General features: G+C 52.5%; 1 protein-coding gene across 1 annotated transcript in view; it reads right to left on the bottom strand.

Annotated features, from left to right (window-relative positions):
* The window catches only part of LOC146859468 (unconventional myosin-X-like), an 869,852-nt gene extending 845,566 nt beyond the window's left edge, over positions 1 to 24,286 (bottom strand). Inside the window, exon 1 of the mRNA XM_085650190.1 lies at positions 22,284 to 24,286. Coding sequence (XP_085506316.1) covers positions 22,284 to 22,301 — 18 coding nt within the window. The 5' untranslated portion in view covers positions 22,302 to 24,286. The remainder of the gene's footprint in view (positions 1 to 22,283) is intronic.
* Positions 24,287 to 25,194: the final 908 nt, after the last annotated feature.

Raw genomic sequence — 25,194 nt, 5'->3', positions numbered from 1 at the left:
ATCTACATGCAGAGTGTGGGACCAACGGCCTGGCAGGGGCCAGGAAGAGGTGGATGTCATGGTGGGGGCTAAGGGTGGTCCCAGGAGAGACTGACTCCCAACAGTAGGCGTGGGGGCCCATGGCAGACTCCTAGTGACCCAACTATGCAAGGAGCAGCAGGAGTTGTACAAACTATTCAGAAGCTGTTCGAGGCGCTTACTTCAGAGCCAACAAGAACAGAGGGCCGTAACACTTTGTTTAAGCCCTGCAGGTGATCAGACAGTCCATTAGTAGCTGCAGACTTTAGTGATTGCCTGTGCAGGATAGAGGCCCTGATCCAGGCTATAACACACATAGGTACAAACTTTACAATGAACTTCTAAACATGTCCAAATGTTTCACCGATGGCACACATGCATTGGCATTCAGTGGGTCCCACGGTCTGTGGACTCGCACCCTCTGTAAAGAATTACACCCTATATCTCCGCTCGATCAGAGGGTGGAATTCTTCCTGCATTCTTGGAATTCTATCTCGAAGGCCCCTCGTTACATTCCAGCAAACAGCAGCCATCCTTCCGGAGAAGGAAAGTATTTTAAAATACAGCACTTTACAACAATCACATTTCGGACTCATCACAACTGCGGAAGCGCCCTTCGTTCGGAACCCCGAGACCCCAGATAGGATCTGTCTTCGTTGTTCTCGAGCACCCCTTATCCAGGGGTATGTAGTAAAAGGATAAGTTTAAAGTCCAAGAGTCCCTCCCCCCCTCACGTCACTGGTGCGAGCTGAGTGTGTAAACTTAGGTCACTTCCTGGGCTCCGCCTTTCATCTTAGCTGCAGACATTCTTTAGATGAGAAACTCCCACTGTGGTATACCGATCTGGGATGAGAACATCTAACCCCAGATGGATCAGAGATGTTATGGCACATCCAAAGTGGGCAACTGCCCAGGGCGCCCACTTTCTAAGGGCCTCTCTGGGAAAGTGAACTCTCACCCGCAGCCAGCACCCCATCAGAGGACAGACTAAGAATTGTAAAAAAAGAAACGAAACGGAAAGGCAGCAGGCGAGCTTCATCCACGCAGCCAGGATCTGAAGCACCATCACGGGCCTTCAACATCCTCCTTGGTCAGAGTCCATGTCCAGTTCTGGGACTCGGCAGGGGCTCGTGGCTCAAGGTTGCGCTTACAAGCAATGTCAGGGGCTTCAGAGAAGGTCCTCAAACCCAGGGACCTTTTCAAGACCCCTCCTTCGTGGCTGGTCCTTAGGGTGACTGAACACCAAACATGTCCATGGATTCACTGGTTCCAAAACTGATCGCCCCTCATCCCACCGACCAGGCTTGGGGGACTCCCAAGGACCGAGGTCTTGGCTTCATCCCTGGACACCGGCTCAGTTGACATGGAAGCCCTTTGGAGTCGGAGACCGAAGGCCTACGCCGTCTGCATGCGTAAGTGGGCTCGCGTCAGTCTCTGGCGATAAAAGTCCTGGTGACTTTATGCATCTCGCAATCAGTCACGAGAATGGCAAAAAAGGTGCCAACACATACTCTTGTGAGAACCGCACTCTCTCCACCTCTCAGTGGTTAGACCAGATCCTCCCAGACGCAGCGCAAGCCACTCCTCGGGTGCGACAAGGGTCCTGGTCGAAAGGTGGGTGGAGGGAGCGACAGTTACCCTAGCTGCCTAGATCACCACACCGTGGCACAGGATGGAACGCATTAGGAGGATGTAAACAGCTAATTACTGGATCCATTCTACTGACCAGAGCACTCATTAACAATAAAAGCACTTGACCATTGATCGAACAGCCAGTACAAGGTCAATAGATACGCCTGCTCCCCCTGCCCTAGAAGCAGCTCATGAAATCCTTTGAAAAAGCCCCCTGTGATTCAGAGGAGGGATATCCGTAGATATGGGGTGTCATGGACCCCTCACTCATACTCTGTTACAGCTTCTGGGCCAATGCCCCACGCAGGATCCCCCTTGTAAAGTGTGGTAAATAATAAATTTCACCCATACACCCCCAGACAGCTGGTTTGGACATGCCACCCCATTATATTTCCGTCCCATATGAGCACCCCTTACCTCCAACAGGGCCAACACGGAACAGCTGAAGGATCAGAACTGGCTCAACCAAGAAACACTGGGATAAAATGTATTCACAGGATGAAGTAACTGGGGGTGGGCGGAATGTTCCGTTCCACCCGCCACATTCTGGCCACTACGCATTACTCGTTAATGCAGAGTACGTGGCTAATTTCAGCAACCGTCCCATGGAGCAATTTTTCTCCAGTGAGGTTCCACAAAATGAGAGCTGGCAAATGAGATTTGGGTCCCACATTTGCAAATTTCAAATACAGGTGATCAGCGGCGTTCGCGGTCAAAGGGCTGCCGTTCATGTAGATTTGCTGCCGTTCAAGTAGATTTGCTGCCGTTCAAGTAGATTTTCTACTCAACCGGAATAGCTGCGCGCTCTTGCGCTATGCATGGTGCCATTCGTGCCGATTTTCAGTGCAGCTTGGGCTACCACCGTTATATTGCAGTGCGAGCTGCGCATTTTCCGCCGGTTCATTGAGTTCAATGGAATCTTGCTGAGTTTTTCTGTAACTCCAAGGAGTGAAACTGCGAGCTCCATCCACCCCTAGAGCTAGGCTGGTTTAGAAGGAAAAACAAACGCCTTCTGATGGCAGAACGCTTCCTTCCGTTTCATTACTCATTTTTTTTTTTAGGGGTATAAAGGTGTTTGTCCTCCGAAAAGGTAACTGTAAAAACACAAGGAGGACCCGAAAAGGGTAGTTTAGAGTCCCTCAATGCCTCTTGTAGAGGCTCTAGATGGGAGCTCCCAGCTTCTCCCACACATCAGAACTCTCTCTCCCTCCCTTTCACCCTCGGGGGGGGGGGGGGGGTTGCTCTACAGAGAAGTCCCAGAGACAATCATTTATGGAAGAAGCCTTCTTGGGAAGATGCTCCGAGTAGGATCAGATCGATTTAAAAATTGAAAAAAGGTAGCATGGACTATGGTTGAGTCAGGCATAGCACAAGGCCCCTGTTAGACGGACCGGGAGGGTCGGCCGAGGACAAGGGGAGAGGTCTCCGGGGAGAGCCGTCTCCAGCGATCGTACAGATGAATAACTTCCCCCCCACAGATATACACCACACAAGGATAGGATTTAACGTTCTTTATAGGTGATTTCTTAAGGTACGATGAAATGGTACAAGGAGGTCTGGACTCAGGGGTCCCCTCGATTCTAGTCTCTTGGTTTGGGAAAAGGGGGTAGCGGGACAGTCTGGTTACCAATCTGGTAGCTGAGATGGTATGGTGGATAGCTCACAATCCTCGAGCTCGGTGTTCTAGCTTGGATGGGCCGCGGCAGCGCCAGCAGGTCCCGGTGAAGGTGGTCGTTACACGGTCCGCGGCAGCGCCAGCAGGTCCCGATGAAGGTGGTCGTTACACGGTCCGCGGCAGCGCCAGCAGGTCCCGATGAAGGTGGTCGTTACAACGGTCCGCGGCAGCGCCAGCAGGTCCCGACGAGGATGGATGATGCAGAAGGCCGCGGCAGCGCCAGCAGGCAGGACGATCTTTCACAAGGCAGGGCTACGGCAGCGCCAGTAGTCCGTCAAGGCTGAGTTCTTCTCTGTGTCTCTCGACTCCAGGATACAACTGCCTTCCTGCTCTGGAGCTGCCCTAGTTATAGGTCTGGCGCCCTTTGATGTCCGGACCCTCGCACTTGGAGGTCGGGGGGTCCGGGATGAGGGAGTCCAGACACCCAGCAGGGGGTGGAGCCAGCGCCTGGGGGAGCTGGAGGGTGATCGGCACCTGGCGGGGGAGAGCCATCGACACTTCTTTCTCCCATTGACCTGCCAAGTGGTCCGTTCACCTCCTGGGTGGATGGTGGTGCCGGGATGTCGGGGCCGGCCAGGCCCAGGGTTAGGGTCGAGCCGAGGCCACGCGGCCTCGTGGCGCAGTGTCCAAGATGGCGGCTGATCCGGCCGGGGGAGCCGGTAGTGGTTCGGCCCCATGATACATGGCTGTCCGGGGGCAGGAGTTCCGTTGGGAGACGGGGTGCGGGTTGCCCTTGTGGGTAACACCTGGGAGTCCGGGGCTTGGGCCCTGTCATGCGGGGAGGGAGCAAGCCCTTCATGTGGCCTGTCCAACAGCCCCCCACAATAGGATACAGCCCCCCCTCCTCTGAAGCATTAACATACTTTGAACATTGACAAGTGGTGCTGTGCGAGCACGGTGGGACATTGGCCATCAACAGTCCTATGTACGGTGTGATGTCGCCTCTGCAGGTGCCGTCGCCTGCTCTGGAACTTTTGCCAAACATCGGGTGTGGGACAAGATGCAGGTCTGATGGAAGACACTGATCCAGGACTTATGATGGGGGGGATACGGTTACCCTAATGCAATATAGATTATAAATAAGGGCCAATTGGATAAAGGGACTTTGCGTGAAAAAATTTACTACAGTATTAACAATTAAAAGCCCTGAGGAAGTTCAATCTATTTGAACGAAACACGTTGGCTGTTTTTATGGATTAACATTGCAATTTACAATAATAATAATCTTTATTTGGCACTAAACACTGCCGTAAGAGAGAAAGTTTAAAAATGAAACACGACAAAGTTCATTTGTTGACTACATAACAAGCAAATGTGCAGCTTTGCCAGGTGTCCATTAAGGGTTTGATCACGGCTGAGATCTGAAATTCACTAAACTACCTAAAAACATTTATAACATTAATACAGAAGTGGACGAGCCATGGTCCGGGATACTAAACGAGGAGGAACAGCACAGATAGTCCGCAGTGATCTCCAACAGTTCATTCCATCTGGAGGTGCGCAGCGATGCGAAGCTCGCAATGAGTCTTGGGACCCTTCATTCCATCTGTAGGTGCGCAGCGATGCGAAGCTCGCAACGAGTCTTGGGACCCTTCATTCCATCTGGAGGTGCGCAGCGATGCGAAGCTCGCAACGAGTATTGGGACCCTTCATTCCATCTGGAGGTGCGCAGCGATGCGAAGCTCGCAACGAGTCTTGGGACCTACAAACACCTCTAGGGTTTCTTGACCTTAAAGCAGATCTTAAGACATTAGTGACACAGAAAGGTGCGTTAGCACTGGGTAAAAGCTGTAAAAACAATAATGCAACACGGGTGTGCCTGAATCTCAGATCTTTTAAAAGCCCTTTAAGGAACAGTCGTCTGGGGGCATAAGTATTTACAGAGCAAGACAAAGTGAAGGGTGCCCTGTGGAGGCCTAATGTCGCAGTCTCAGGGCCCTTCATCTTCTATATGTGGGGCGCCGCCAGTAAATGGTGAAGTTGGTTGAATTTAAAACGAGTGATTAATAATCTATTGTGCAAGCTTGTTAAAAAAGAAAATAAGGCTCCATGCCCTGGACAGACTTTACTAGGATGTGCGCTCTAAGCATGGATTTTCTAAGCTCCTTATCCTCTTGGTGGGCCACGGCATGTTTAACAAGCATTGAAAATGCAATAGGTCTCGCCTTCGATTAAGTTAAAGCCATTTGCTTTGCTAATGGTATTGTATAGCAAAGCAAATGGCTAACTAAATGAAAGGCGAGACCTATTGCATTTTTAATGCTTGTTTTCCCTTGGGGAGAACTTCCGGAACACCCCTCGATAGAGATATTCAAATATCTGAAGAATATAAATAAAGATTTTTAAACACATGCATTGTTTAGATGAGTGATGTCAGCAGGAGGGATCATGGGAGCTTGCTGTGCAGAACTTTCCATTCTGCTGCGAGCTGCATTTCACTAATCCTTCACAGCGGAGTGGGGCTGTGAGCAGTGACTCCCCCCCCCCCCTCCATGCTATGAATGGGGCAGTAATTGTACACTAAAGTCAGTGACGGGACAGTGACCAGCCTGCGTCAGCAGACGTTCCTCTGAGCATCTGAATTTGCAGTGTGTCGGCACTGAGATCCCTGTGCTTTAAAGAAACAGAGCAGATAATGCCCCTTATAGTAAGCATCCACAACAAAGAATTACACATTATGAATGGGAGGTGGGAGGCAGCATAAATCAGTCGGTAGGACCGCTGTCAGCTCCTTCCAAGTCGGTACAGGCAGAGAGAGAGCGAGCTCCGCAGTTACCCCCTGCCTTCACAGTGTGAATCTGTGCCATGCTTTCTGGCAGTAGGTGTGGTTGCAAAACATTGTGCACAACCATGTGCATTGCCACGAGTAAGCGCCCACCACGTACCCTCCAGGACTAATTGCAGCATTTTTTTTTGTTTGCACTTTAATTTAATATGGCGCGAACTCGTCCCGGAGGTATTGGAGCGCTTTAGATGAGCACCAGTTACATTACACTAGGACATGTTCATGTTTGGTACGCACACGGAGATTAAACGATTTGCCCAAAATCACAGCATGTTAAGAGTGACGCTGAGATTCGAACCTAGTTCCCCAACTGCTAGGTCGGCAACTCTGACCATTACGCCACATGCTTGGCTTGTTTTTTTCTGCCCTTTACGATGTGCCACGAATGCTCGCAGGTTCTCTTACAAAATGGACTGCAGCTGTGCGTACATTTTCACCTAGCTTAGACAGTAAAAGCCGCTAGGGATTGCTTTGTATAAACACCACGCATTGTGCCTTGAGATTTGTTGCCATGCTGCGTTCTGCAAAGAGAAGCTGCCCTTTGCGAGTAAAGTAAACAAGTCTGTAAGCGCTCGCCAGGCAGCCGCGGTTGACGTCGACTTTTCACTTTTTCTGCCGTCTCGCTTAGACGGCCTGCTTTCCTTCTGATCTTTATGGGGCCATGTGTTTGGCCCCATAAAGATAAGAAACCTTTTACTTCAGAAGGAAAGCAGACGAGGGCGTCCAAGTGGGACAGCAGAAAAAGCAGAGCGAAAACGTCACCAACAGCTCTTTCCCAATGGCTGGCCGCCGTTTAGCATAAACGGTGACGCCGGCCAATGGGAAAGAGGGGTGGGGTTTAAAGCCCTTTACTGAAAAATCCCCCAAACGTTAAATCTCGCCAGCAAGACTGCGCATGTGCGCAGCCTACACTAGCGAGACCTAAAAAGGATGCTATGACCACATCTGTAACAGTGGACACTCTGTGGTTTGGGTGCACCATTCCAGGTTACGATTCTCATCGGTCTCTGCTCAACTACGGTATCGTAGAATGGCTGGTACGGAGAACAAAGTGCGCCATTTTCTGATTGAAAGGAAATGGGTGGGAAGTGGGGTTCAAAGTGTCTGCCGTTGGGGCTCAGTTTTTATATATATGCTCCGGAAGAAGGAGAGATTAAACCAGCCCTCCATGGAGAGGAGAAAGACTGACAGAAGAAAGAACAAATGTCAGCGGGCTGAAGCCGCAGGAAGGTCCTCCCTGGTCTAACCACCCATGAGCAGGATGACCTGGTAGACCCGCTGGACAGGTCTGACCTTCAGAGAACCTTGAGGGATGCAGAGATGAGAGCCTTCCTCATACCTGCCCACGCAGTCTCAGACTTTGTAGGAGTCTGTGTCACCCACTTCCCACTCAGGAGAGGCAAATGGGTTGTTCCTTTTCACCCTACATCACAGAAGAGTGGCCCTCGGGTCAAAGATTGTCACTCTGGTGGCTCCAGAACCATCAGAGGAGGTGATGTGGACTAGCTGCCGACTTTGCAACTGATTCAACTTAGTCCCCGGGTTCCAGTCTCCACATCATGCAATTTTGGGCAAAATCACTTCATCCCCATGCCTAAAAATATAATGTGTGAATTGTATTTGTGTAATTACCACTTGATGCACACTATCTTGAATGTTGTCTCCCAATCCTCCGATGTGATGCTCTGTTGCTTCCAAGCTAGGTTGGCCCTTTATAAATACCAGTCTATACATCCATTCGAGCTACTCCTGCTGCACTTACAGTTCCGGGGATGTTGTGTGTGAAGCTGGCTCTGGGCCTGAACCCTACATCCCAGGTGCAGATGGTGAACTAGTGTGAGCAGAGTGCTCCAGCCAGGTGACAATTCCAACCAGCTGTTTACTGACCGGTCATAGACACCGGCCCCCCTGTGAGCTAGCCAAACTCAGCCATCAGTAGTCCTCGACCCCCAAGACTGGCTGCAACAGTAACGCGTTTCCTCCGATGCAGAGGTTTGTTAAAACACACATCCAAGACTCTCAGGGGAGTCTCACGGCTAAGTCTCTCCTTCCGCCTTGGGTGGAAGCTCAAGTCATTTTAGGTAACAGCTGTGAGAAAGTGGGTTTCTGTTGCAGTAACCCCCCCTTTTTTTTGCCTAATAGCTGATGCACTTTTCCTTGTTGTGCCCTGGGCTCCTGCCAATCAGGTGCCCAGGGCCTATGTTCCTTCCTTAAAACACACAAACTCCCAATTGGCAAACCCTGGCCACATGTCAGCCCCTGGTAAATGGTACCCTAGGTACCCAGGGCCTTGTGACCAGGGAAGGCCTCTAAGGGCTGCAGCACTCCTTGTGCCACCCTTAGAGGCCCTGTACCCTTACACACACACACTGCCTTTGCAGGCTGAGTGTCTGGGTGCAGGACAAAACAAAGAGTCGACATGGCACACATCTCTATGTGCCATGCCCATTACCTATACTGCCAAGGCATATGTCAGCCACCCCTCTGGCTGGGTGCCTTATGCCTATGGTGTGGGCACAGGAGCAGGAGCCCTGTGCCCCTACAGTACCCAGGTCCATTCCTGGGCACTGTAAGTACAGTGCTGCCTTTTACAAGTACATGGTGCTGAGAGCTCGTCAAACACGAACTCCACAGCACCATAATGGCAACACTGAAGACTGGGAAGTTTGGTATCAAACTTCTCAGCACATTAAACCCACACTGATGCCAGTGTGGGATTTAATGTACTAAGCACCCCAGAGGGCATCTTAGAGATGCCCCCTTACAGCTAACCTACAATCCACGTCTGCTCTGAGGCTGCCCAGGCTGCCACACAGCAGACACGTTGCTGGACCCCTGGGTGGGAGAGCCCCTGCTCTCCCGGGCCTGCAACAATGCACATCCTGGGTGAGGTGAGAAATCTCCTCCCCCAGGATGAGCAAAGGGAAGCTTCAAAGGCATGCCGCCAGTTGGAGTTTCCCCAGGCCACTGCAACCCCCCACTCTGGCAGGAAGCTTGGCCGGAAACCCCATACAAGGACAGGGGATGTGCCAGCCTGCCCACCCCACCCCTCAGGTGGGGGAGGCGAGGTGAAGCACATCTCCGGGCTCTCGCCATCTTGAAGATGGGAGGCCCTACCCTATCAGGATTAGGCTACTGCCCTCCTCCCACAGGAGAGAGGCAGGATAGGGGGTGTACCCACCCCAGGACAAGGACCCATTGGTCCCTGGCCTTCACCTACCTGTAACGCCCCTAAATCTAGTATTTAGGGGCCCCCTGAACCTTCCTTCCCCAGATTCCAGATAGAAACCTACAAGAAGAGCAAGAAGAAAAAAGACCTGCCCTGCAGCTGCTAAAAAGAGGAAGACACCAACTGCTTTGGCCCCAGCCCTACCGGCCTGTCGACCCTCGAACCTGCTCCTGCTCCAGCGCGGCATCTCTTGTGGCCAGCAACCTCAAAAACCCCGGAGGACCTGGCTACCTTTGACCTCTGATTCCCTGGGACTCCCATGAGTAGAGGCTCTACTCGAGAAACCTATTCCTAACTCCTGGCAGCAGCCCGGAACCGCGGACCCAACACACTCTGCACCAGCCAAGCCTGGCCAGTGCCGGAGTGGACAAAGACCCTGAGGACGACCCCACGGCGACTGTGACCCCGAGTCCGGCACCCAAGGACCCCCCTCGACATCCTGGACGAAGCCTGCAGCCTCAGAACCGAGTGCCACCCCAGCCGCGATCAACCAGAGGGTAAGATTCCCGACGTCAAAAGGCACCCCTGCACCCGGCGCCCTGCGGCCCCCTGTGCCCAATCCCGGGGTACCCACCTAACCTACAACTACCCAACTTACCCCTCGAAGTGGTGGTGGCACCGGAAACATCCTCGTCCCCGAGCCTGCAGCCTTTTTCCAAACCGGAACATTCCCATTGATTTCCCTTGAGCGCCCGAAGGCTCAAAAGCACCCTGCACCCAGCCGCCCGAGTGGCCCTGGCAGTGCACTCTCTACACTAACTTACTTCCCCACTTGCCCTGAGTAAGTGACCAGGAGCCCAGCTCCCACAGACCCGTGGCTTGCCAGACAGCAGCCACCAACTAAGGCCCCCCTATCCCTCATAGGATAACATTGGGCCTAACTCACTCTGCACCCGGCCGTCCTGAAACCGCTGAGGGTGAACCAACTGTACCTACCTGACACTGGGGGACCCCTGAGTCTATGCCCGGAATTTCAACTCTGCCAGTCGAGTACTTACCCTTAAACCGCTAACTTCATTTTCCTCATAGGGTAACATTGACTGGCTTTTTCTTCAAAAATCTTCTAAGTGTGAACTTTTCAAAACTGTAAAAATTCACCAAAAATCAGCCAAGTGACAAAAACGAATTTACTCACCTGTTCCTGGGTGAGCTCCCAGTGCTGGATCTTGGTGCCCAGCCCTGACCCTGAAAAGTACTCACAACTATACTTACCTCTAACTCATTTTTCTCCCATAGGAAACCATTGTCTGCTTTTCTGTGAAATTTCTTCTAAGTGTCTATTTTTGCAAATTTGAAATATTCTTTTAAAATCGTACCATTTCTGCAAACCAAATTACTTACCTGTTTTTGATAAGGACCCCAGTCCTGGGTCTAGGCACCCAGTCCTGGATTACTAAAGTAACGATAAAGTACTCTACCTGCAATTTGAATTTCTTGCCATAGAGATCCATTGAATGTTTTCTGTGAAATATTTTCTAAGTGCTAACTTTTGAAATAGCTAAATATTATTTAAAAATCATTACAGTTATTAAGTCGACTTTCATCACTTGATTCTGAATACTGACCCCAGGCTGGTTCTAGGATCCAGACCTGGAATTCCAAAAGTAATCTGAAAAGTAATTTATTACAAATAACCTGAATTTACCATTGAGCTCAATGCATTGTTATGTTTAGGAAATAGGATTGTTTATTGCAACCAACTGTGACTGTTTACACAAATTTATTGCTTGAAACAAAAGTATTTATATTCAACCTCTCATTCTGAGAAAGTATATTTTTACCCCCTTTGTGGTTCTAAAAATAAAACTAGCATATATGTTATATATACAAATCATTGGCCTAGAGTTCAGTTATTGAGTGTGTGAAACCATTTGCTGACTGAGTGTGTACAATAAATGCTTTACACTGTCCTCTGGTACTGCCTTACTGCTCGACCAAGCTACCACTTTTGAGAGTAAGGTCATACCTAACTTTGACCTCTATCAGCCTCTGGGGGACTGTGGACTCTGTACACCCTGTACCTATTAGGGAACAGTATATACAGAGCCACTTTCTCACAACAGCAAGTGTTGATTTTTGGAACATTTCAGAAGATTCTTAACCCCTGAGCTCCAACCACTGATCGGTCTCTCGTTGCATTCAGACATTGCACACTTGATACATTGTAACATACCATCTAGTGCTTCTCCTCATTGACCAGGGCTTTTAAACTAGGGGTGGGCAGTAAACTCGGCTCCACCGGCAGAGTTTGTGGAGTTTTGCGTACTCCACGCTCCACTAGGATCGCGGAGTAGGAAAAACTCTGCCAACCACTGTGTGGCAGAGTTTTTCTAGCATGTGGCTTACCAAATTTACGTTGGTGAGCGTGGAAAAATGAGTGCTAGACCACCTACCATCAAGATTCCTCAACGCAGGCAGTCACAGCAGGTCACTACTGCGTTGGTTTACAGTGCAAGACAATCTCTTGGTGCTAAAAATCAGCACGAGCATCACAATGGACCGGAATTGCGCTACTTGCGGAACTCCGCAGAATCTTGCTGAGTTTTTAGGTAACTCCATGGAAGTCCAGAGAGTAAGACCCCGTGAGTTCCGACTACCCTGAATTACTCCTCAGATTTGGAGATTTTTTAAGTTAGTCGATCACGTCATGTCCATTCCTTAAATTCGTCCCCAAATTTTCAACTAACAGTGTCACTCTGCAAATTTTAAGATTCTATGTGGAGTGGTGTCTCCGCCCGCAAGACCCAAGCAAGTTCTGGTTATGGAGGGTTCTAGATTTTAACTTCCCTCCTTTACTGCAGGCAAATAAGAGACTTGTTACTCTGGAAATAAATAGCTCTTTATGGACAAGCTTTTCTTAGGCACTTCCTGCCAGGACTGCTGAATGCCAAGGCTGCGTCGTCTTCATTCCACCTCAACCCTCTGGTCTTTCACCTCAGTACACCCCCTCTCTCTTTACCTCATGAATACCAAGACTGAGTAGTCTTCATTCCACCCCATGCCTCTTTCTTCCACCCCTTCCACCTCCTGTCTCTAACTCACTCCTGAGGGCTCTTTTTCCTTCATTTGAGATAGAGAATATATATATATATTTTTTTTCTTTTATTTCTTGATCTGGATCAAATTACAATGGATAAAACTTGGTCTAACCCCAGAAAGGCTCCGTGGTGCCGTCCAACTTCGTAAATTAAGCCCCGATGCATGTTCAGTAGCCTCTACCGGCAGGGAGTGAGCCTCCACTGCCCGCTCTTACTACCCTTGGAGAGTCAAGGGAACAGTAGGTCCCAAGGCCACCCGACAGCAGTGGCAAGTGAGAGGCCCCAACGCAGATAATGTACAGTGGCCCCCACTGTCCCAGGACCTATAGAAAGAAGGAAAAAAAACTGTATGCAGGGCAGAGTCCGGACAGGGACAGATTAAAAACCAGAGAGGAAGTTTAGGAGAATTGTTAAGAAGGGTACGCGGGGCAGAATCCGGACAGGAGGAGTCATGGCACGAAGGGTTCACAGGGCAGAGTACAGAAGGGTCCGCAGGGAAGAGTACAGAAGGGTTCACAGGGCAGAGTCGAGGACAGGAGCAGTCATGGCACGCAGGGTTCTTAGGGCAAAGTCCAGGACACTAGAAGTACCGTTGCCGGTTCTGCAGTACAGTGAACACGCGCTGCCTCCTGCCGCTGGGCCCAGGGCCCGTGTCGTGCAGGAACGCATCATGTTAAAAGCCTCTGTCACACACCAGAGATGTGCTGTGGAGAAGTGTGGCTCAATGATTAGAATGGCAGACCCGGATGCAGAGGTCTAGCCCGGGACCAGGGTTCAATTCCCTGCCTCGGCGGGTCTTGGGCTCAAAAATTCCACGGACCTGATAATTCTCGCCTCGGTGCCATTCCAATCATGGAGTCCCACTCTGCAACTCTGGGCAATAGCTTGCTTATTCTCCACAACGCTAAGGATGCCTGGCCTCCACCTTGGGGGTGCCCAGGAGTGGACCCCTCACAGGAAAAGCCAGGATGGGTTCCACAGCGGTATTCGTACAAGCGCCTTGAGACCCTTGCGGAAGAGTAGTGCGCTATACAAGTATCAATTTACATTTACATCATGTTAAGGCACAAAAACACCGTGACGGTCCAGCCTTGTGGGCAGTGCTTAATTTGTAAAATATTAAGTGCCAGGGCTCTGATCAGGAGGCCACTGCAGCTTGCACCACCCATTGCTCCGGTCATCGCTGCCAGAAAAACTACTAAGCAGCTCTCTCGCATGTAAGTGCGACAGTTCAGATAATTCCAGGTCCCCAAAGCTAAAGGAATGGTTGGGAAGACCGGTATTAGCACCATTTTAATGTATATTGTGTTACTAAACAACCGTTGTTCTGCTAATCTCTAAATTAGATGAGCAGCGCCACTATGTGGCGTACTGTCCTAAGTAGGGTGTTGACAATTAGGTGCCGGTGCTTAGCACCGGAAAGCCCCGGCTCAAATTAAGCACTGCTTGTGGGTAATTTGAATGTGCAAAACGTTGCTCGATGTTAAAGTCGGTTGTCCAGAATGTCGCATGGATTTGGTACGACTTAACAACAAGTGAGAACACAGAATCGGGGTCGGACTGGGCACCCCAAACAGCCCCGGCAAATGTGGTGAGTCCAGTGAGCGGGCCCGCCAACTACAAGAAGGGTCCCCCACAAAACCCCCATAGACCATCTCGGCACAAATGGCACGTTCTACAACACATTCTACAGTGTATATTCAATTGTAACAGCTTTTAAAGCAGAGTAAACGGTGAGCTGAGAGTGCACGTCGGCGTTAATTCTCTCAAAGCTGCATTACTGTAAAGGACTATAGGAACACAACAAAAACTATGACCCAAAGTTCAAACCCTACAAAAGGCAGCGGTTCGGCTCATTTTTGGTCTTCCTAAATGTCCCTCATCAGCCACGACACCGAAACAACTCCATGGGCACCTGGGAAAAAAGGATTCCATTCAAGGCACTATAGACTGCCCTCAAGGCACTTCAGAATATTGGGCCAGAGCCCTACCCCCCCTCACAGCCCTACACCCCCCCCAAGCCCTACACCCCCCCAAGAGCCCTACCCCCCCGAGAGCCCTACCCTACCCCCCCCCCGAGCCCTACACCCCCCCCCCCAGAGCCCTACCCCCCCCCGGGGCCCTACCATACCCCCCCCGAGCCCTACACCCCCCCCAAGAGCCCTACACCACCACCCCCCGAGCCCTACACCACCACCCCCCCTCCCCCCCACACCACCACCCCCGAGTCTTACACCACCACCCCCCCGAGCCCTATACCACCACCCCCCGCCCTACACCCCCCCACCCCCCCAGCCCTACATCCCCTAGAGCCCTATGCTCCTCAGGAAACAAAACACGGAGGTGCCCACTTTCAGATTGGCCGGATGCGGTGGCAGGAGTTTAGTGACCCGCACCTCTAAACTGTGGCATTCCCTTCCCTTTGAGCTCAAGACTCCAAGAATCTTCCACATTTTAGGAAAGCTCTGAAAGCTGCCTCCTCTGGATGAAGGACATCACCTTCTCATCCACTTCAGATCTCTTGTTTCCGAGGCAGCGCCAAGACACCTTCAGGGCTACGAGCGCCTTGTGCCAGCGTAGGGCGTCAGAGCACTTTCCATCACACACACATGCAGAGACAAGCAATCACACGTGAGGCAATAGGTGCATAGAAACTGTTACATAAGGCAAGGGGGCCTACAAGGTGTAGTCACAGGTCGTCCAGACTGGTGGGCACTTTTTTTTTTTAAGTGCTTGGTCTGGAGAAGCACAAACTCAGGATTCAGGACGTAACACAGTAGGTGGGGTAGACTCCAATAATAAGAACTTATTTCAACCCAAACAACCCCTTTCTAGCAACATTAGGAAGATGTTAAACGGAAAAAAGCCATAACTTTCTAACCTGTACCATACAGTTTGCATGCAGCTCTTTGATGAAACTTCATAATCTGGCACAGTGAGCTAGGATTGGAACTAATGAACTGCACAGTAACAAAGAGGTCTGTGTGACAAAATCAGTAACCCACTGAGCTGTGCACATAAAATACAGTTCCAACATCTGGATGGTACACTTCCTTTGCAGCAGGCACATTAACCCTCTGGGCTACCTTAGAGGAGTCAAAATTGTCACTTGACACAAGTATCTCTCTCAAACAGGTACATTAATCCCCAGAGTGATCTTCACACTTCTTGTTCAGTGAAAACTACTTGATACACAAGGAACTCTGCAGCCCGAGCTTTCAAATCCAGCCTCCAAGAACAACCCTCCCTCCCCAACCCTTCCTGCCTCGGACAGCGGGTAAAGTGCCCCAGTGAACGCACAAGGCTCGTCTGGGGGACGAATCATCACAAGTAACGTGAATCCTGGTTGTGTGTTAAAGAAAGACATCTGTGAAGCTCCTTTGCTTTTGTGCACCATCGCCCTTCCCCTCAAGCGCTTTTCATTGGGTCGCAGTGCACTCTGGGTGAATGAACTTCCTGTCTGCCAAAAAGGCATTTAACATAATGAGTTCTAGTTGCTTCAAGAACTGAAAGCAGGGCAGAGTCCAGGACAGAAGTCATATCCAGAAGGGTATGCAGGGCAGAGTCCAGGACAGGAGGAGTCCAGCAATGCAGGGCAGAGTCCAGCAATGCAGGGCAGAGTCCAGGACAGAAGGAGTCAAGCAACGCAGGGCAGAGTCCAGGACAGAAGGAGTCAAGCAACGCAGGGCAGAGTCCAGGACAGGCAGAGTCCAGGACAGAAGGAGTCAAGCAACGCAGGGCAGAGTCCAGCAATGCAGGGCAGAGTCCAGGACAGAAGGAGTCAAGCAACGCAGGGCAGAGTCCAGCAATGCAGGGCAGAGTCCAGGACAGAAGGAGTCAAGCAACGCAGGGCAGAGTCCAGGACAGAAGGAGTCAAGCAATGCAGGGCAGAGTCCAGCAACGCAGGGCAGAGTCCAGGACAGGACGAGTCAAGCAACGCAGGGCAGAGTCCAGGACAGGACGAGTCAAGCAACGCAGGGCAGAGTCCAGGACAGGACGAGTCAAGCAACGCAGGGCAGAGTCCAGGACAGGACGAGTCAAGCAATGCAGGGCAGAGTCCAGCAACGCAGGGCAGAGTCCAGGACAGGACGAGTCAAGCAACGCAGGGCAGAGTCCAGGACAGGACGAGTCAAGCAACGCAGGGCAGAGTCCAGGACAGGACGAGTCAAGCAACGCAGGGCAGAGTCCAGGACAGAAGGAGTCAAGCAACGCAGGGCAGAGTCCAGGACAGAAGGAGTCAAGCAACGCAGGGCAGAGTCCAGGGCAGAAGTTGTTAGAAATGGGATTTCTGGTTGGCTAGGGCTTGCGCCAAAGCCAGACAGAAACCACCACTCTAGTCAGGGCTGGGGAGTTACACGCCAAAGATAACCCCTGCTCACCCCCTTGGTAGCTTGGCACGAGCAGCCAGGCTTATTCCGGAGGCGATGTGTAAAGCGTTTGCGCGCGCACCCAGCAACAACACCCAAGACCCACCACAAAGGAAACTCCACACAAGGTATTCTATAAAAATAGCCTTTGTATTACCAAAACACATTAGATAAAACCACACACTTTACAATGTGCCAACAGGCACGGGCAGAGTTTACAAGGGATTATATGTACAGGGGACAGGGCCACATGGACCACTGTCAGGAATTAGCACTTTGTAGAAATTAGCACTTAGAACATAGGAATAATGCTTTCGAACATAGCAAATACAATCACTGTAGCACTAAATAACATATGTAACACACGACCAGTAACTACTGGTAAAAGTTAAGTACCACCTACGCAACCCTAACCACCTTAGGAAAATATCGCGCAGGGAACCAGGACCTCACTAGCACCACCTGTACTAGGAGAAAACATCCACCTAAGTATCACAATACCTGTAGGGGTAAACGCACATTACACATGATGCATCACATTCAGAGGTGTAAACACAAGGCACATGACGCATAAAAAAAAAAAACACATTCAGAGGTGCAGGTTAGGAACAATAGCGCAAAACTCACATTAGCCACCACTTGTGCTAGTCCCTAGGCCAACTGGCCTTGTCGGGGCTAGGACGCCCTGTGTCCAGCAGAGTCAGGGCAAGGCTGCGCAGGCTGCGCAACCCGGGCACACAAGGCACCACCTACATGTTGCAGCTGCCCACTAAGTGCTGGGCAGCTGGGAAAAGGAGTGTGGGCACCACTGTGCCCTTTGGACCCAACCTGTCACACTTGGAGCCTCTCTGGGCTCTAACCACAAGAAATGTGCTGTCGGAGTCCCGCTCGGGGGACTCGAAATCGCCGAAAGAAATGCCCCCTAGAACCTTCGTGGGCTCTGAAAACAATATGCCACCACTCGTGTCAGAGCAGCCCTCTGGCAGGCGGGGCCGCTCAAGCGCTGCACATGTAGGTGGGGGCCCCCTCTCTGGGCCCTGGGGACTAAAATCGCCCCCGTCGACGTTGGAGCGCCCTCGCGCTCTTGAAATAACAAGGCGCACCCTATGGAGCCTAGTGGGGCTCAAGGATACTGCCCCCTTACTCACCGGGGCTCGATGGGGCTCCTTCTCCTCGGACCTCTCCGGCTCCCCACGAGGCTGAGGACTCGACAGCCACTCGCGGGGCTCTCACTGAACGGGAGCCTCGCCAGCCACTGTGTCTCCTCGCTCCTTCAGGGTGCCGTCCGGGGTGGGCTCCCGCCTGGACTCGTCTTCCGGGTCAGGCCCCGCCCACGACCAGAACTTCCCGGACGGCTGCCGGGTCACGACGGGCTGCGGCGGTGATGCAGCACGGCACGGGGTAGGCACCCGTTATTGACACACGTACTCGCGGGGTGGGCTCCCGCAGTTCCAGCAAACCACTTCAGTAGCGGGGTAGGCTCCCGCTGGGGTGCATAAATGCGGGGTGGGCTCCCGCTCGGTTCTCCTAGCGCCGCGATGCAGGGTGGGCACCTGCTCGATAACTAGACAATAAATTGAGGTGGGCACTCGATATCTGAAATAAAGCGCTCCTGGCGCTTGGGGTAAATGAGAAAGCGCTCTCTGCGATCCAGGCAAGTCCAGCGCTTCCAGGCGCTGGAGGCTTCAGCAAAGCCCCAAGTACAGCGCTCTTTGACGCTGGGGTCCCACAGAAAGCGTTCCTAGCGCTATAAGTCAAATGGAAGCGCCTCCAGGCGCTTTAGGGGAGAATGTAAAAGTCCAGCAAAGTTCTCCCCTGCATGCAGCAAGGCAGGGGGGGCAAGGCTGGACCCAGCGCCAGCTCACTGGGCCTCCAGGCAGGGAGGTAGTCCAAGTGGCGGTCCTCTGGTCCAGCTACAGCAGCAGCCCCTCTCAGATAGGATCCTGGAAAAGAACAACATCAGTGGGGACACAGCCCCATTTTTATACACCTTTCCCCTTTGTTTCAAGGTGCAGGGAAGGGGCGAACCAGTTACAACTGGTTCCTGAGCACTTTGTTTTGGTCAGCCCCTCTCCCTATTCAGAGAGCAAGCCAGGGTCATCAGTCGCACCACAGGGGGCGGAGCCAGCATAGTGTGGGGAAAACCCAGCCCTATTCAGGACCCAGGTGGACTCCTCCCACCCATCTAGCTGCTGATCTCCCTATTCACCACTGGGTGACTCCTCCTGACTCTGGGGATTCCCTAGCCCGTCACATGACCTCAGCCAGCCAATCGCCAGACAAGGCACACATTTCACACTGCACACAGAAGTGCCCACTTCTAGAAGTGGCACTTCCATACTAGGTACATGCACGCTGCACACATCATCGCGCATCATTTCATCACACGAGTCCGCACATACCAGACTCGACCCTGCACACCCCACGCATTAGGAACTACCAGGGACACATACATTCCTATGGGAGGGCAGGCCTATCTCACCACATGCACTCAGAGTGCGCACGCACTTTACTCTGGGACACAGGGAAAGTGTGCAGAAACCAAAAATCACTACCACCAGGTCACCAATAAAAGCAAAAAGTTCAGGGGTGAACCTGCCAGAAGGGCCAAGTCCAACAGAAGTCATGTCCAGAAGGTATGCAGGGCAGAGTCCAGGACAGAAGTCATATCCAGAAGGGTATGCAGGGCAGAGGACAGGACGAGTCAAGCAACGCAGGGCAGAGTCCAGGACAGGACGAGTCCAGCAACGCAGGGCAGAGTCCAGGACAGGAGGAGTCCAGCAACGCAGGGCAGAGTCCAGGACAGGAGGAGTCCAGCAACGCAGGGCAGAGTCCAGCAACGCAGGGCAGAGTCCAGCAACGCAGGGCAGAATCTAGGACAGAAGTCATGTCCAGAAGGGTATACAGGGCAGAGTTCAGGACAGTGAGACATAAAAGCACTTGTAGGGTGAGGGGCATATGACCCAGATCTATGGTTTGTTTGAGGGAAGCGATATTAAGGATGGAACCCCCTGAAGGCCTCCACTCCGGCTCTGTCATGATTCCAAGACAATTTAGATTTTCTAGGTGGGGTCTGGTGTTCTCGTAAAATAGTGGAATTCATGGAAAGACCGAGATCCTATTGATAAGACTGGGATCAAGGATCATTCTTGGGGTGCAAGCTCTGAAAAAGGAAGAAGAGGGCCTCGAGGCGGCTTAAAGCTTTGCAGTTGTAGCCAGAGCAAGGAGTCCCATAACCCAAGTGTATTTTCATAGCGCACACACGCCCAGGGCATCTAGGCGCCTATTCGAACAGGTAAACATGAGGTCAGGCGCAGGTCTCCACAGTCCCCTAAGCCATGATCCCATGACGGGTATGACATAGGGATAGAACACGTCATGCATCCAGGCCGCAGAGGAAGGGTCCGACATGTCACTTCACGAGACAAACGACTGGACCCCATATACCAACCAACTGTGTCATGGAGCCAGCAGTACTGTCAGCATCAGAGGGGGCGGAGCCAGAGTGATACGCATATGGCTGGTTCCATCCGATGAGAGGGCGTGCTGTCTGAGTCAGACGCTGATCCGTTCAGTGTAACAGCAAAGCTTGAGGCTTAATTTGACTCAAAACAGGAAACCTCACACGGCCCAGACACGGAAAGAAAAAAGCAAGACAGATTTGGAGCGCTTTCTCGATTCTGTGGGTGGTGATGCATGGCGGTTCTTAGTTGGTGGAGCATACTGATTGGTGAATTCCGAGACTCCTCCGAGCTAACTAGCTATCGACCCTGGGACAAGTGCCATTCAGCCACACCAGAAATCGAGCAGTAACTGGTCTGTGATGGCCTTAGATCAGGCAGTAACTGACCTGTGATGCCCTTCGATTCAGCTGCAACTGGTCTGTGATGCCCTTCGATGTCCTGGGCTGCACTAGCTACAGACCCAGGGACAAGTGACGGTCTGTCACATCAGGGATCAGGCAATAACTGACCTGTGATGCCCTTGGATTGGGCAGTAACCGACCTGTGATGCCCTTGGATTGGGCAGTAACTGACCTGTGATGCCCTTGGATCGGGCAGTAACTGACCTGTGATGCCCTTGGATCGGGCAGTAACTGACCTGTGATGCCCTTGGATCGGGCAGTAACTGACCTGTGATGCCCTTGGATCGGGCAGTAACTGACCTGTGATGCCCTTAGATGTCCTGGCCTACACGTGCGTTACACCGAACGAATCAGCGCGCGTCTCCAGACAATTGACTGCTGGGGTTTATGATGTTGGTGCTCACAGGGGATTCTGCGTATTTTGGACTGGTTTTGAGGGCCGTTAAGTGTGCGCTCCTCCTGAGCACCAGTCACTTTACTAAGTGGTTATAAGATTGTAGCATAATTGTTAATGTGTGCCAAATACAGCCAGCCAGCCCTGAACCCCTTTCATTAGCTTACTCTAGTAACTTAGGGTGTACTGTCCCTTCTGGGTAGAGCCGAGACCAAAGTGCTTCCTGCCCACCATGGTAGAGAGGAGCTAAAAGTGATGGAATGGAGCACCGCCAGAACACGGCCATTGGTTCCAAAATTTCCACCTCGAATGTTTTTTTAGGTTTCAGAGAGTGGTCTTCAGGGAGGTGGGAGTGGCCTGGTAGGTTTACGGGCGTGGTCTTCCGTGGTGGGCGTGGCCTTCGATGGCAGGAGAGTGGACTTCAGGGAGGTGGGCGTGGTCTTCAGTAAGGTGGGAGTGGCCTTTGGGGAGGTGGGAGTGGCCTGGTAGGTTTATGGCCGTGGTCTTCAGTGATGGGCGTGGCCTTCGATGGCAGGAGAGTGGTCTTCAGGGAGGTGGGAGTGGTCTTCAGCAAGGTGGGAGTGGCCTTTGGGGAGATGGGAGTGACCTTCAGTGATGGGCGTGGCCTTCGATGGCAGGAGAGTGGTCTTCGGGGAGGTGGGCGTGGTCTTTGGTGAGTAGGAGTCCCAGACGCTTAACTGGCCCCTCATCCCTAAAACAGTCGAGTTTATTAATTTAATGCATTTTTATAAAGCGCGGACTTTACCCAAAAGTGTCAGAGCCCTTCTCAATAGAACCAAGTACGTTACATGAGGAGAATTTTACATATTTACACGTTACAGATACAAACGAGAAAGAAGAAAAAGTAAAACAAAATAATAGATGGCAGTCAAAACAAAAAACAGGATGAATATCGTACCGGCATAAATACAAATTTACAATATTGAAAGAACTTCTTTGAGGGACATGAAAAGGGATGTATTAGTTCTGGAAGAGAAGAGATTCATCTGTGAAACTTCGCCACATTTGTTACCTGTGGACCCTAGACATGGGGGGTTGGGGAAGAGGGGTAGGGGGCATCTGCCCCGTCTGGGCACGGACAATTCTAATTTGTATCTGGTGGGCGCTGTAGGAAATGACACACGTGAGCTAAAACGGTGGAATGGAATGGTGCACCGACTAGTTGGAAGAGGCCTGGACTGAATCAAGCACACCGCATCACCTGACCCCCGCCCCCACATCCCCCCCATCATTTAGTGACGCCCCACGATGTCACTCACCTCCTTCAAGGTCTCCATCCCAAGGTCTCCTTCCGGGTCACCGCCCCTCTTCTGCCCCCAGGGGTCAGTTCAGTGGTCCTCAGCAGGGCACACAGGGGGGGCAGTGCCACAGGGCACCCAGCAGTTTATCCCAGGGCTGTAGAGGGCACCTCTTTTCTTGCCATACACAAGCGAGGCTTTCCATCCCTGGAGTGCACTTGGGTAGGGGGGGGGGGCGGTCAAGGTGACCCCCTTTCACAGTGGCACGTGTCAGCAGAAGCCTGAGGTGAGAGCGGACGCGCTGCAGCCGGACATAAACCCAGCCCTTCCAACGTGCCGAGGTGGGGCAAGATGTTTATGGCCGACTCCAGGCCCCCTCTAGCGCTCCACGGAAAGTGCTTCGTTCAGAGATGACCCGCACTCATGCTGGGGGGGCGGGGCACATCCGGCGGTCCAAACCCCAAGAAGTGACCTGGCTTTAAATATTCTCCTTTTGGATCCAGGGAACGGGAAAGCGCGCGATGGGAGCAAGATCACACGCCTGGGCGGCGCTGAGCCGAGACTCCCATTTACACGAATCCTGTAGGATAGTGAGCCGATGGCTGGTGGTGTGACACGGGGTCAGCTGTGATACACAGGGGGTGGAGAGGAGACACAGGGGGTCAGCGGTGAGTCATAGGGGGTGGAGGGGAGACATAGGGGGTGGAGGGGAGACACAGGGGGTGGAGGGGAGACACAGGGGGTGGAGGGGAGACACAGGGGGTGGAGCGGCGGCACAGGGGGTCAGCGGTGAGACACAGGGGGTGGAGGGGGAGACACCGGGGGTCAGCTGTGAGACACAGGGTGGTGGGCAGATACAGAGGGTCTGTATGACACAGGGGCTGGTGGGGAGACACAGAGGGGTCGGCAGTAAAACACAGAATGGACCGGACTGGGCGGTCCCAAACAGAGTTTAAAGACCCTGACAGCCCGGAAATGCCAAAGCGCTTCGAATTCCTCAGTATTTCCCAAAGCACTCCGGGTGATGAGTCAGGAACGGGTTAGGGCGATCCAGGCCAGGACCCCGGAAGTCAGTCACTAGGGGTTCACGGGTGAGGCTGGGGGGACCCCAGGGGGCGGGATCCCCACAACTCGCCTTTATTGCTGGGGTAACGTTGTATCCAGGTCGGTGCTGCCCTGATGTCATTCCATGGGGGGTGGGGGGCTCCTCCCTAGGGGGTTGGTGCAGCGACTGCCCCCTCTCCCGGGCAGGGGTACCCCTCGAAGCCGACACTCCTCCGGAGCATGAGTCAGGCCAGGGAGTGGCAGGATTCCCGGCCCTTCTGGCCCCGCCGGGGTCAGTTCCTGTCGGGGGACCCCCTGGTCCTGTCCGATGCCTCGCGCACACTGTGCTCTGTCCCAGGGCAGGAGCGTCTCCTTCACCCCCTCAGGTAACTGAAGTTGTCTCTTCACAAGCCAGAGATGTCTCAGTACCACAGCTGTGGCGCCGTCTCCCTAGCGGACGCTGTGCCTGGATGTCTCGCCCGTGACTGTCTCTTGCATGCAGTCTCTCAGGCTGGTGCTCGAGTACCTGCACTCGGCTACTGGCGCACCAGGTCTCCGCTGTCTCCTGGGAGTCTGTCGCCTCCCTCCAACCGTCGTCTGTCTCATTCACTCTTGGATGTCTCGGCTGGTTTATGTGGGCTGAGCTGCAGACATGCTGAGACCTCTCTCCTCTCTGTAGCCGTCTCTTTCAGTCTTGGATGACACTGTTAGCTTGGAGGATCAGCTGTTGACCTGCTGTCTCTCCTGCCGGTGCCTGTCTCATTCATCCAGCCTCCGAGGCTGCTGCATGTCTAGGTGGGCTCAGCGGGTTCTCCCGCCGGTGTCTGTCTCATTCATTCAATCTCCCAGGATGCTGTGGGTAGGCTCAGCTGTCTCTCCAACCGGTGTCTGTCTCATTCATTCAATCTCACAGGCTGCTGTGTGTAGTCTCTGCTGTCTCTTCTGCCGGTGTCTGTCTCATTCATCCAGGCTGCTGCCGGTGTGACCGGGCTCAGCTGCCGCCCCTGACTCCGCCCCTCCCTTTAAATGGAAGAGAGAGAGAGTGAGGGAGGGATGGATGCACCCTTTACTGCCCGGACGGAAAGAGCGTCTCTCCGAGGGGCAGAGACAAAGGAGAGAGGGGGCATCGTTCTGCGTGAGACCCCAGGGATGCTGTAGGAAAGGATGCTGTGTGAAACGCCCGTGGCAGACAAGTGACAGGCTGTGAGGGGGCACAGTCAGAGACACACAAGAGACAGCTGTGCGAGAGCATAGGTAGAGACACACCAAGAGACAGCTGTGCGGGAGCATAGGTAGAGACACACCAAGAGATAGCTGTGCCAGAGCACAGGCAGAGAATCACACACGAGTCAGCTGTGCGGGAGCATAGGTAGAGACACACCAAGAGACAGCTGTGCGAGAGCACAGGCAGAGACACACAAGCGACAGCTGTGCGGGATTATAGGTAGCGATACGCACAAGAGAAGGTGTACAAGACGCAAAGCAGAGGCACGTGACATCTATGAACACAAGAGACAGTGGTGGGGTGCACAGGAAGAGACACGCCAAGAGACAGCGGTGGGGTGCACAGGCAGAGACACGCCAAGAGACATCTGTGCGGGTGCACAGACAGTCACACAAGAGACAGTTGAGCGATAATACACGCAGAGCCAGCTGTGCTGGAGCACAGAGAAAGCTATACACAAGAGACAGTTGTGCGGTAGCACAGAGAGAGCTATACAAAAGAGACAGCTGTGGCAGACTACAGGCAGAGACATACAAGAGACAGCTGTGCGGGAGCATAGGTAGGCATACACACAAGAGACGGTGTGCGAGACGCCCAGCAGAGACACATGACAGCTATGAATCCAAGAGACAGCTGTGGGGTGCATAGGTAGCCACACACACA

This window comes from Triturus cristatus, chromosome 3_2 (genome assembly GCF_964204655.1).
Source record: "Triturus cristatus chromosome 3_2, aTriCri1.1, whole genome shotgun sequence".
NCBI lineage: Eukaryota > Metazoa > Chordata > Amphibia > Caudata > Salamandridae > Triturus > Triturus cristatus.
Note: the sequence above shows the minus strand (reverse complement) of the source record. Positions and strands in the feature narration are given on the sequence as shown.